This window comes from Pongo abelii, chromosome 3 (genome assembly GCF_028885655.2).
Source record: "Pongo abelii isolate AG06213 chromosome 3, NHGRI_mPonAbe1-v2.0_pri, whole genome shotgun sequence".
NCBI lineage: Eukaryota > Metazoa > Chordata > Mammalia > Primates > Hominidae > Pongo > Pongo abelii.
The window spans coordinates 114640602-114655259 of record NC_071988.2 but is presented as its reverse complement, the minus strand read 5'-3'; the positions used below and the strand labels follow the sequence as shown (position 1 = coordinate 114655259).

General features: G+C 33.6%; 1 protein-coding gene across 2 annotated transcripts in view; it reads right to left on the bottom strand.

The window, feature by feature from the left end:
* GRID2 (glutamate ionotropic receptor delta type subunit 2) overlaps positions 1-14658 on the bottom strand; it is a 1495815-nt gene that overhangs the window by 570115 nt on the left and 911042 nt on the right. For both annotated transcript variants that reach the window (XM_024246001.3, XM_054554182.2), the window contains exon 6: positions 5818-5991. In XM_024246001.3, coding sequence (XP_024101769.1) covers positions 5818-5991 — 174 coding nt within the window. The remainder of the gene's footprint in view (positions 1-5817; positions 5992-14658) is intronic.

The window sequence follows — 14658 nt, the reverse complement described above, 5'->3', positions numbered from 1 at the left end:
AAAAAACTAAACACTGCATATTCTCACTCATAGGTGGGAATTGAACAATGAGAACACTTGGACACAGGATGGGGAACATCACACACCGGGGCCTGCTGTGGGGTTGGGGGAGGGGAGAGGGATAGCATTAGGAGATATACCTAATGTAAATGACAAGTTAATGGGTGCAGCACACCAACATGGCACATGTATACATATGTAACAAACCTGCACGTTGTGCACATGTACCCTAGAACTGAAAGTATAATAAAAAATATATATATATATATTTAAATAAAAGATTGTTGGGGTAGCATCCCTCGCTATCTCCTTAACTTTCTCCAACTAATTAACATTTCTCAATATTTGGTTCAAAGGTTACATGCTAGGAGAATCCTACCCTGCCAACTTCTGATTTTCTTTCCCTATCCTACACAAGGTTGAGCACCTCTTTTTATCTACTGGAACACACAGTGCATACGTCTTTGAAACATATCAGAATACTAAATTCTTTTTTAAATCTACCTTTTCCACAAAAAAAAAATTCCTCCTGGATGGGGACTCATACTGTACATCTTTTCTCTTCCATTTTTCCCTGTAATTTATTTCTCTTAGACTTAGCCTAAAGCCTAGCACATATTTGGTTTTTGATAAACAGTTGTCAAGTAAAAGAAGACAAAGGATGGAGAGAGGAGAAAAAAAGAAAGTCAATTTTAAAGCTCGGTGTGTTTGACAGAAGTTGAGACATGAAAAATCTGGTAACCTGGGTTCTATCCAAACCTGACACTGCTAGGACACATTCTCTTTTGCAGACCCTGAGGCATGTATTTTGAGCATCTATGCTAGTCTCAAAGGTGAGTGCTTTGTACCTGTTACGTGACAGGCATTTTCAATAAATGACTACGTCTTCTCATTTGTCCACATTCCAAACTGCAGGATCAAGAAGTGGTGGTAATATTCTCTGAGCTTTTCATTACCCCTCCTAATCTGACACTTTTTCTTTCACAGGCAAGTGCCCATTCTTCAAGCTTCACGCTCTTTCCTATGCTACACTTTATCACTTTTTTCTGTCATAATTAACTGATCTTTTGGTCATTTTTTTTTATTTGTAAGGTCTTTGACTCCTCCTTCACAATAATATCAAACTATCTCATCATTTTAAAAGGTCACTTCAATTTCTATACAGATGATCTTCACTTCTACTTAGGCCTCAGCCAACACAAATGACCATTTACTGGACAGAAACATACACCACCTCTAAAATCATAGACTTCAGTATGTCACATATGACCAATCATTTCTCCCTACCTTACTGGCACCTACACTTATTCTTTGACATCACCAAACCTCCACACTCACCTCCTCTACATGACAAGCTTTCAATATTTGACACCATCCATGGCTTGCTTTGAAATACCTTTCTGTTAGTTTTCATCACCTGGTATAGTTTCTAGGCTGATAGTTTCATCACCTGGTATAGTTTCTAGTTCTCTTTCTCTGTCTTTCTCTTGTGTTTCAATGTTTCTGTTAAAAATTTAGTGTCCAGAATTGACACATTATTACAGATGTGATCTGACTAGGAGAGAATAGTGTTAAGACATTAGATCTCTTTATCTTAGCAAAATTCTTCTGACATAGAGACCACAATTATATTAAAATAGTTACAGCAAATATGATTTGTGCGATACACACACCGAATTTACCTTCAACTTAAGGGATCTGAACAGCTGTCAAACCAGGATTCTTCCATCTAGGCTTCATGTAATTGATTTTGAACCTTTACTTTATCTGTGCTTTTTCAAATTTAGGCTTACTATTCAGTCAACACTAACAATTTGGAACTTGATTATCTAATACAACATAAGCTTTCTCTTCTAGCTTTATGCCATTCACAAATTTGATAGGCATGTTTTATTCCTCTTCATTCATGTAGTGATAGACATTTTAAAAATACTAGGTCCAAGAACAGAATCTTATGAATGACCATAGACAGTTCCTTGCATTTCAGGAAGAGAATGTTTATCAGTGCAGTTTGAATATTCATCTGGTTCTACAATCCTCAAACTCGGGACAAAAGAAACCCTGGTGGTAGGTTGTGGATATGAGGAAGCACTCAAAGCCACAGAATACATCTAAGGCATATTCTAGTCATACCAATATTGCTTGAAGATTGGATTGATTCATTTAGATATCAATTTTGTTTGAAGATTTGGAGAAAAACAACTAAATAGTTTAATTGGCAAATACTTTGAAGTATTACTTTTAATTGTATATACACAAATGTTATAACTTTTAAAGCTAATAATGAGACTTAAATATTTTCGAGCTTTACTTTGCTTTCTATCTGAGGCCAGAGTGTCCACTATCTTCCGCCGTTAGGAACCCTTTGGTGAAAATGTTTCAGTGTCATCATTCTGTCAAGACTTTTCAATATCTTTCCTAAGGAATTCAGGTAAAAATTTGTCAAACACCACATAAAAAATCAACATGCAACACATAGCTTTAAGACATTCTCCCAATCTAAAAAAAAAAAAAAAACTTATAAATAAAGGCTTAGTTTGGCGGTTTGTTTTTAAGGAAGCCCTGTTGTCTTATCTGAGGTACTCCAAACCATTGACGTAATAATATATTCTACAGTTTATCTACATAATAACATTTAATATGCTAAACTCCGTGATAATCTTTTTTCCTTCTTTTCAGTAATTGGGACAATACACCAATCTCTTGTACCTTGGTCCTTTTCCTAAGTGTTTCTCCAGTATTTCTGAGCTATCATATTTTGATTGTCCCTGCTGGCTGATTGGCTACTCTGAGCAATTATTTGGCAAGCCTAATTCAAAGCAGTGCCCCTACTCTTGCTATCTCCCTGCTCCTTCTGAACCAGTGGAATATTTTCTTTTAATGAATTTTACTCTAACCTTCCCAATTTGAAGATAATTTTTCTTAGATGGAGAAAGGAGCAAAAGTATTAGATTTAGTTTCACTAAGCAGTAAATGGATCACTTCCTGCTTGTTACCTATGTTGCAAAAACACCATTATCTAGCTAAAAGGTGTTCTTTAATATTTATTTTGCAACTTCAGCTAATCCTGGGTTTCAGTCTTTGGACACTAATTAAAAAATTTGTGAAATGCATTTTCTGTTTTTTCTAAATTTTACTTCTCTGTCTATGTATATTAAAATAGGTAACAGTCCAGAGATCAAATTCTATCACACATAAGAGGGCTGTTAACATGTAACAAATCCTCAAAGCAAAAGTAGTTTTCTTGTTTTCTTCCATCTGTGAGTTTGACAGGACCAAGATGAAAGTATGAGTCGGGAGGAAGTTGGTGCTTCCCCATACTTTATTGTTTCAGGTAAGATTAGGAATATAGACATAAATAAAATATTTGTTAACAGATACTGAAGTCCTCATCAACTGAAATGGAAAGATTATGTTGTTAGGCAAATATGCTGTAAAATAATTTCTGCTGTCCCTAAATGACAAAGTCAATAATTTTTCTTAAGTTTGTATTTCATTTCCTGATACTTCTTTTGACAAAAAAACTTTTAATATTTTATAATTTTCTGAATCAAAATTCTTTCATTTATTTTTTTCTATTTAGAATTCTATCATTTACACATCAATTATATCCATGACCAGTTAAAATGCAAACATGGGACATTATAAGCATATTGATATGGTTTGGCTGTGTCCCAATCCAAATCTCATCTTGAATTGTAGTTCCCGTAATTCCCACATATCATAAGAAGGACCTGGTGGGAGGTAATCGAATGATGGGGATGATTATCCGCTTGCTATTCTTATGACAGTAGTGAGTTTTCACAAGACCTGATGGTTTTATAAGCAGCTTTTCCCTCTTTTGCTCAGCACGTCTCTCACCTGCTGCCATGTGAGGAACGACATGTTTGCTTCCCCTTTCGCCATGAATGTAAGTTTCCTGAGGCTTCCCTGCCCTGAGGAACTGTGAGTCAATTAAACCTCTTCCCTGTACTTTATGGCAGTGTGAGAATGAACTAATACACATATAGATAAAGGTGGAACTGAAATTTAAAGAGACGTTGTTAAGGCTTCAGAGGATTTACTTTGACTATTGCCTTCTCCCTAATTACATTCAAACATATATATTCACACAGATCCAAAGCACTGTGGTAATTATGATGGAAGAAATGGTAGAGAAGCACGTTATGAGTACTTATGATGCTGGGTTCTTGAAGGGACATATCTATTTATTTTGAAATAGGGACTCACTTTGAAACCCAGGCTGGAGGCTGGAGTGCAGTAGCACAATCTTGGCTCACTGCAGCCTCGACCTCTAGGGCTCAGGTGATTCTCCCACCTCAGCCTCCTGAGTAGCTGGGACTACAGGAGGATACCACCACATCTGGCTAATTATTATTCTTATTTTTTTCAGAGATGGGGTTTTGCCATGCTGCCCAGGCTGGTCTCAAACTTCTGGGTTCAAGTGATTCTCCCCCTTGACCTCCCAGATTGCTGGGATTGTAGGTGTAGCCACTGCACCTGGCCATGGAAAGGACCTATTCTAAAGGAGCTTAAAATCTAGTAGGCAACAGAAAGTTACGGGCAATGATCCTGGAGCCAGTCCACGTACTACAGTGATAGTAATTAGAAGAAATGGTTGGATAAATGGCAAATCCTTTTTTAAAAATTCAAAGGTGACTAAGGATAGGGAGGTTGTGGGATTATTCTTCAGAGTAGTTTTGCAAAAGCACCTTATTTATCTAGTATTATTGGAGAGAAACTAGTTTTCCTAGGGTTATATTTCCAAACTGTTAAAACTGAAAATCTCGAAGTACTAAAATGTTTCCTATGGTAAATATTTTAAAGAACAGGTTTCTAAAATATATTAGGTTTTGCTGACTTCTAAGATTGGCCATGACTTTAATATTTGCTGATATCTCAGGGTTATTGTTTAAATATTAACTTATATGCTAGCATTATACCGCAGTGAGACCTTTAGGAGTTGTTTTATGGCACAGATTTGTTTTTGCAGGAAGAGTCCTACACTGACAGGTTATATGAGTTAGTTTATCTGATTGATTTTTTTTCCCCCGTCTCTTGCTTAAGAGGGCTCCTTAAGGCTCCCTGCTGTTGTCCTGTGTGCCTGCTTTGTGTAACACCCCCTTCAAATTGACATATTGAGATCTCCAGTGCAAAGTGAAAAAAAAATCACAGAGGCTTTTTCTTAAGAAAAAGAAATAGGCTTCAAGTAAGTATTTAAAGGGCATTCTTATGAGTAAACTACAGGGACTTGGTGTTCTCTGTTTTGCTGTTCAGACATTTTATTTATATCTTTCAAATTCTTTGTTGTATTCTTGATGCTGAAGGTTTCAGCTATATCCTCTCGGAGTTGGATATGACCATACAATGCTACAGCACTTTTTTTCATATCTAATTTTTTTTGTTGGAGTTATTAAAACTGGAGACCAATCTTTTTAAAAAGAATAAATATCTATGTCCTTCTTATGCCAGAAAAGTCAAGCACATTTATTAGTTTAATAATTTAGAGTTTGGAAAAAGGAGTACCAATTACAAATTCTCCTATGGGAAATGTTATGGACCTACTTGTTTAGAAGAAAATAACCTTTACTTATTATATTTTTTTATTAAACAAGTAGAAATTTTTCTATAATGAGATCAAAAAGAACAAAGATGCAAATTCTTAGCACTTTCTCCCCAATAGACTTATGAAATTGCTGGAGGAGAATTGTTCAGAAATAACACGTATAATTCTGAATCCAATGCAACTCATAAAGCTCTCCTTGCAATTGCCCAACAAAGCACCCTGGAAGAAATATCCTGTCATTTATAATATACCTCCATATTCTGAGCAAATGGATCCTTTGGATCACACAATGTTGAAGATATTCGATGGTTGCCACGGAAACACCGCTGACTTATATTCTGGGGAACTGGAAATGTCTGCCGAATAATTGTTAACCTTCCAATTGACCTTCTTACAAGTTCCTGTACGTCCACATCGTTTATTTCCTATAAGATAAGAGGTGGAAGAATTAGAGATACTTTAATACAGTCACAAAACACAAACCTATTATGAGTTGTTATCTGTAAATATTAGGGATTCTGTTACTGTAATATATTGGTTTTAATGCTTAGTGCATATCTAAATGAAAGAAACATATTTTTGTTAAAATTATCAACTCATTTGTAGTTGCTTTCTGTGCTTTAAATTATATACATTAGTGCCTAAACAATGCTAAATGGAGCAATTGACTTACATATGGTTATTAACAATAAGTTTATAATTTATAATGTTGAACATTGTAGAAACATATAGGTGTGGTCAAAACATTTAAAAAGGTCACAAAGTAAGTTGCTATTATAGTTTATTATTAATTAATGGATTTCAAGTACCCATTAATTTGAGTATCTAGGAAGGTAATTGCCATGTAAGAGTTATACACACGCACATATGCATGCATACATACGCACACATATACACACACACATGGACACACACATAATTAGCAATGAAAAATTTGGCTTTTAACTGAGGCAAGTAGAGCAAGAGGATATATAAGGAGTTTTTCTAATAATTTATTAGAATTATTGATGTTAACTCATGTTTCTCTTGGTAAGGAATAGATGAAAAATTCTGTTGTTTAATACAGTCTGAATCAGGATGAGATGAGAGAGAAACCCAATGCTCTTTATCTAAATTAATTTTATCTAAACAAATTTTATCTGTTCTAAATGGAATTAGGATAAAAGTGATCAAAATAAATTTTAGCTTTAAGGTAGTCTTTACTAGAGAAGTTTGTGCTTAATAGTGTTCATTTGGAACCTTTTCAACCCATGAAGTCTTTGTAATTAACATACTATTGGTTTCAATCAATTCTTACGGCAACAGAAATAAAAGATTGGAAACAAAATAAGTTTTGGGTTGCAGTGAGCATTTCTGAGGTTTGATCTGAGAAATTATTACAAAAAAATGAAAGAAAACAGATAATTCATAGGTGTAAATGTTCTTTTTCTCTTACCAGATTAATTACATATTATTCTTTCTTGTAGCATATGTTAGATTCAAAAATCGTCCTTTATATATGATCTTTATGAAGTATAGATTTTTCTGAAAATAAAATAATGCCTGCCATCAGCTAGCTCTAGTGTAATATCCTGGATTTCTGGGCATTTAATCAATCCTTAATGTTCCATAAAAATGGTTTTTCTCAGTTTAAAATGCCGTCTTTTTCCTTTAGTCTGTGTCATTTCACTGGCCACCAAAAACTTTGTCTGTCAAAGAGCAGGTCACTTTTAAATTCTATGTAATCTACTCACAAAGTAGGATTAAATGGTATCCTGTCAACTCCATTTGAAGTCCTGATTTTAACCAGACATATTTTAAAGTTAATTAATATTAATATTGCTATTCAATGTCTTCCAATTTTTTTTAATTCCAAATGATACAGACAGGAACTTTCATTTGAAAGGCAGTGGAAAATTGTATGACTTTTCTCATAATATTAACTAAGTTGTTTTATGTATGTGATTTTTTTTTTGCTTTAGCAATACGAAGATTTATCAACATTTTATCAAACAGCAGCATCTCTATCTACACCACTCATAATGAACTACAAATCAGCATATTGGATAAAAATTTACATTTAATAAGTATCTACTATATGTTAAGCAAAATACTAATTACTTTATTATCTCATTTTCTGCTAACAGATGATACTCTGAATCAGATGCTATTTATTCTCAGTTTATAAACAAAGATTCAGGAAGACTTGAAGCTCTTCATTCATAATACTCTATTCATAGGATGAATTTATAAATGTCATCAAAAGAAACAGTCTCTGAAGAAGTTATACAGGCCCATATTTCCTTACAGGAATTATTTAGATTAATATTTATGAATGGTAGAAATTAAAACTGTAAAGATACATTATTTCAGCATTTAATTTCCTGATGATTCTGGAAGGAATGATGTAGTCATCTATCATGAGCCAAATCCTTTAAGAGGATATTTTTCAAACCCACAAAAAGGGAAAAGGGATGGTTACCTGTTATAGGTTTCCAAAGATGAAGTTCTCAGGCACCTAAACAACTAAAATATATCTGAAGAAATGTCAATTCGAATTGAGTGTATTTTGCCTATTATTACTTGGGGAAGGGAAGAGAAAGTAATTTTCTGGGAAGAAAGAATCTGTCATTCTGAAAGAAACCAACAGACAATCTGTCTCAAAAAATTCACTTGAAATTTTAGTCTTGACATGTGATCTCAAAAACAGTTTAACAGTGATATGAAAACTTGATTAGGCAGCTATTTTATATTTACGGAACTTTACTTGCGCATTTCAAAACGGGCATTTCGAGAGTGGCAGATGCAAAGTTATATAAACACTGAAAGACAAGTGATCATTTAATCTATAAAGAGATCCATTTAAATGGAAAAAAGTCCAGAAATAAACTTGTGTATTAAAATGTTATACAATCTACTAGGATCTATATTATTCTAATGCTCTGAATTTTTAAAAAATGTTTAAACTGTCAGATATTTTAAAATAATCATGTGAAGAACTAGTTTACCAATAAAGCACTCACTCTCCCAAGCCCCCAGCACCATTAAATAACTTAATCTTTTAAAAGATATAGAGTATTCCTGAGCTCTAAGTAATTTAAAGAACCCAAATTATAAAATTATTTTCCTTCTTATATTCTTTATTTATTGAGTATATTCATAAAAGTAGAATTAACATTGCAATAACAAATGATTAAATATTTTTTAGTGACTTAACTTTTCTATTTTACTTATTTAGGCTAAGGAAGCCTTTTTTCCCAAAAATAATTCACCTAGATACTTGAAAACTACTAAGAATCAAAGTCGATATGTCTGACAAAATATTCTTATTCACTTTGCTTTAATAATTTAATGTCGGTTGAATCCTGAACTGTGAAAGCCCCGAGGAAGAAAAAAGAAATGCTAAAATACCTTCTGGGGATACAACTCCATCTAGAAACAGCCATTTCCCAGAAGAAATCTCTTAGGAGAATTGAATCATCCCTGAATCCTTGTAGTATATCGGCTTTAGGTTTAAATGAATAAGATTGTGGGAAGAAAAGACTCTCAAAATCCATTAGATCAGATGCCAATTTAGACTAAAAATAACTATTTCAGAGGAATAGTTTCCTTTTTCCCATTCTTATACCTCTTAGCATCTAACAAATATTTTGGCTCATAGTAGGTATTCAATAAATGTTGATAAATACAAAATTTATTTAATGAATGAATGGTAAGGTTTTATCATCTTCTAAAGACTTATACCTGAAATTTTAATTCTAGACACCAGAATACTTTAAAATGTTAAACAATTCTAAATAAAGCAGGTTTTAGTATTAAGATTAAGCCCTCTACTATGTGGTGTTTGTTTGTTTCTTATTTGTTTATATTTTTCATATGACCCTTTGATGCTTCCATAAAATTTAACATTAATATGAATCAATTATGCAAATGTTAAAGAATGGAACAAATCCAACTGTAGGCTATGTACCAACAGGAAGAGAAGCAGGATGGCAACTTTCTACTTGAAAGCTTAGAAGTGAGCAGTTCAATTCATCATTAAACTAGAAAAAATTAAAAACATCCATTACACATATAGGCTTTTTAAATCTCAAAACAACAACAAAACCCCCCAAACCGGCCAGGCACGGTGGCTCACGCCTGTAATCCCAACACTTTGGGAGACTGAGTTGGGCAGATCACCTGAGGTCAGGAGTTTGAGACCAGCCTGGCTAACATGGTGAAACCCCGTTTCTACTAAAAATACAAAAATTAGTCAGGCGTGGTGGCACATCCCTGTAATCCCAGCTACTCAGGAGACTGAGGCAGGAGAATCGCTTGAACCCAGGAGGAAGAGGTTGCAGTGAGCCAAGATCACGCCATTGTACTCCAGTCTGAGTGACAAGAGTAAAACTCTGTCAAAAAAGAAAAAAATAAAACAAAAAACCAAACCAACAACTTTCTCCGTAAATGTAGTACTCAGCAGTGATTAACAGAGAAGAATGTCTTACACTATTCAAATTAAGTAAAAAGCCAGTAAAGTCACATCAAGACAACAAAGGTCATATTCGATATTATCAGGCAATAGAAGGGTATATGAAGCATTGTGCTTCTTGCAGCTCTGAACAGTGCACATCTTCCTATATGAATTTCTAACTGTTGTAAAACTTAAATAAAGTGTTAAGCCATCTGCTTCAGGGCCCTGAAGGGATGACAATACTTGCATGGAAAGGCTGCTCTGAGCTGGATCCACTGATTGCGTGGAGAAGATAAATACTATTACCAAGCACTAACATATGATTGATTACACCATATGAGCTAGCACAGCCTCTCATTATTATAGCACACTTAATGCAAATGAAAAAAATATATTGTTTTCAAGTTTCTACATCAATTTCTATCATGATGCACAATGCCAACTTTGATTTATATTCCCTCCTTTAAAAACTATTGATGCAATAAGATTAAATCAATGTCTGCAACCCATTTTAAAATTAGCAACAAAATAATAGCTACACAAACAAAACTAGACAGATTCATGTTCTCCTGTTCTCCATGTTCAGCCAAAATGGGCATTTGCATCTTTTGAGGGTTTTTTTATTATTACATTTAGAGTTTATTAGCTTCCTAGCAATATTGAGAAATCCATTTTTTTTCTTTTATAGAAACTAGGGAAAATTATAATTCATCCATTATAAATTCCTATAAACAAGCATGTAAATGAAAAGTGTGCAAGAAAAGTGTAAAAGTCATTTTCTGAGGCATATTTCAGAATAAGGTGGATGAATGAGAATAAGAAGGCGGGTGAATGGAATAATTTGAAAGTAAGAGTGTTGATTTTGGATATACCAGCCAATAATGGTTTTTGTTTTTTTTATGGGTTAAAATACAAAAAACATTTGCTCATTATCTGAGTTTTAACCTTGTTCAGATAAAAGTGGTAACCAGTGTAATGTAAATGGTATGGGTTGTGAACATTGTATTTTTAAGAGGCTAGGCAGTGTGATTTGCCCAAAAGAAATTATACCTCTGCTGGAGGACAAGAAAGTAGGGCTGTGGGTAAGAAAGAGATAATGGTTTCAGTGATGGTAATGGTGAGGTTTTATTAGACAATTCACAGTAGAAAACCTGTTTGAAGGATGAGAAAATAATTGAGGTTTCCTTAGTCATCTCCTAGACTTCTAACATGTATTGAGTTATTTACCAGTGAGATTGCTTTGTTTATATGGATGTTTTATTTTGCAAAATAGTGGCCCAAATTATGGAGCATCCACTTAATGACAATATTTTCATTTGTAACATTTTATGAAATAAAATTTAATAAATGTAAAAACATGAATCATAATGCTTATGAAAAATACAATAAAACATAAATTTTTATTATTCTTTCCATACTATTTATTACCAATGAAATACATGCTAGTCTATTCAGGCCACACCTATACAATATGAAGATGCCATTTCTTCCAAAGTACAAATTGAGTCTTAAACAGTGGGTAAATGACCATGTTGTTCTCAGAAGCTCTACTTCAGTTTATACTTTTAAGTTCAGGTATACCTGTAGAAGCTAAATTGGATATTAAAAAAAAATTAATTAAGGGGTTCCTTCTGAAATCTTATCAACCAATAGAGGAGAATGGCCATTCCAATTTAGTGATTGTAAGCATTAATTCATCCAGATTAATCCATGTCTCTAAGGAGGTAAGAAGTCACTTTATTTTTCTAGTAAGGTTGATTGACATGAATAGGTAAAATGACTCTCGCTGGTTTTGCATCAGGAAATCTGTGTAGTCTATCCCCTGTCCAAAGTAAGATGTGAAATAAAAACAAAAAATTAGAAGAATCTTTATTTCAAAAAAAGTAATCTAGAAAATAATTAATACAAAAAAAGCTAGTGACATAAATAGCTCCCATCAGATTATAACTGAGGCAGCAGAAATTTCAAAAATATAAACTATAAAGATAATTATCAAAAAATATTTATTTATTACCAATTAAATACATGCTAGTCTATTCAGGCTACACCTATATAATATGAAGAGGCCATTTCTCCCAAAGTACAAATTGAGCCTTAAACAGTGGGTGATCATGTTGTTCTCATGGTCAAAAACAAAATTCTAAGTGAAAATGTATCAAAAAGCATGTATCAAAAAACAAAATCCTAAGGGAAAAGAACAAACCTGGAGACATCATGCTACCTGACTTCAAACTATACTACAGTGCTACGCTAACCAAAATAGCATGATACTGGTACAAAAACAGACACATAGATGAATGCAGCAGAACAGATTGCCCAGATATAAGGCTGCATACCTGCAACTATCTGATCTTTAACAAAGCTGACAACAATAAGCAATGGGGAAAGGATGCTTTCCTTTAATAATAAATGATTGCTGGGATAACTGGCAAGCCATATCCAGAAGATTGAAACTGGACCATTTTATTATACCATATACAAAAATTAACACAAGATGGATTAAAACCTTAAATGTAAAACCCATAACTATAAAAACCCTGGAAGACAACCTAGACATAGAAATGGGCAAATATTTCATGACAAAGATGACAAAAGCAATTGCAACAAAAGCAAAAATCGACAAACGGAATCGAATTAAACTAACGAGCTGATGCACAGCAAAAGAAACTATCATCAGAGTGAACAACCTACAGAATGGGAGAAAATTTTTGCAAACTATGCATCTGACAAAGGTCTATTATCCTTAAGTTCTACAAGAAACTTAAGCAAATTTAAAGCAAAACCAAACAACCCCATTAAAAAGTGGGCAAAGGACGTCAGCAGACACTTTTCAAAATAATACGTCATGTGATCAATAATCATATGAAAGAAAGCTCAACATCGCTGATCATTAGAGAAATCTAAATCAAAACCACTATGAGATATCATCTCACACCAGTCATAATGGCTATTATTAAAAAGTCGAAAAATAACAGATGCTGGCATGGTTGTGAAGAAAAAGGAATGTTTATACATTGTAGGTGGTGGGAGTGTAAATTAGTTCAACCACTGTGGAAAACAGTTTGGTGATTTCCTCAGAGACCTAAAAGCAGAACTACCATTTCACCCAGCAATCCCATTACTGGGTATATACCCAAGTGAATATAAATTGTTCTGTCATAAAGACACATGCATGCGTATGTCCATTGCATCACTATCCACAATAAGAATGACATGGAATCACCATAAATACCCATCAACAGTATACTGGATAAAGAAAATGTGGTACATATACATTGTGGAATACTGTGCAATCACAAAAAAGGAATGGTATGTCCTTTGCAGAAATATGAATGGAGCTGGAAGCCATTTTCCTCAGCAAACTAACGCAGAAACAGAAAACCAAATACCTCATGTTCTCACTTATGAGTGGGAGCTAAATGATGAAAACACATGGACACAAAGAGGGGAACAACACATTTCGGGGTCTACTGAAGGGAGGAGAGTAGGAAGAAGAAAAGGAACAGGAAAAATAACTAATGAGCACTAGGCTTAATGCCTGGGTGACAAAATAATCTGTACAATAAACCCCCATGACACGAGTTTACCTACATACAAACTTGCTCATGTACCCCTGAACTTAAAAGCTAAAAACAAAACAAACAAAACAAAACCAACCAAAGCTTTACACTGAAAAAGATTAAGTTTTAAATTCTATTATCATCACTAATAGTTGTGTAATATTTGCTGAATTGTTTAATTTCTTTGAAACTTAGTTTCCTTGGAGAAAAATTGAAATGAAAATATTTAATTTGAAAAGTTATGAAGGTTTATTAAGTTCCTTTTCCTTTGTCTTTCCCTCTATCCCAACGTTTAGTCATTCCACATGAAAATTAAGACATACTAGAAACTTAGAAGGTATCAGAACTTTATTGAAAAGCAGACCTCCACATACGTACTGCCTGAGGAAATCTCAGAAAAACCTATCTTATTTTGACATGATAAATACAGTTAAAATTCATAGAAACCTAAAGTTTGGCAGACCAAAAACAGACTTGTAAGGTGTTTTCAGTGTCTTTACTCTGAAATAAAAAGGATCATTCCATCAATGAAGTGTAGTGTAGGAGAAACAACTTGAAACTGGGAATTATTTTCACTTTTCTGTGTAAAAAGAGGAAAATAATTTATTCTCTATGGACCTCATTCCCTCAGTACTTCAGAGAATACGGTTTAGTATTCCATAAAATAATATATGAGAGAATGATCTCTGAATTTTAACGTGATATGATCATTATTGCAGTACCATTCTTGAGTGTCATTTGTCAAGCACTGTGTTAAGAGCACCTGATAATACCTCATTTAACTTTTATTATGAACATGCAAAGTAATTGTTATTATACTTGTCCAAATGAATAAACTGAGGCACAGGAAGCTGATATCCATGTCAAGACAGCTACCAAGTTTTATAGCCAGGATCAAACCTATCTTGCTGACTATAAAACCAGGATTCTTATCCAAAAATACTATTTTGTCCCTAAAACAAATCTTATTATTCTAGAATTCTGTATTTAGTATAATGAATAAATAAATATTGCATTATTTTTATTCATAAATAATAGGTATGACCAAGTACTGCATCTTGTTGAGGAAAAATCTATGGATCACATTACTTGTCCAT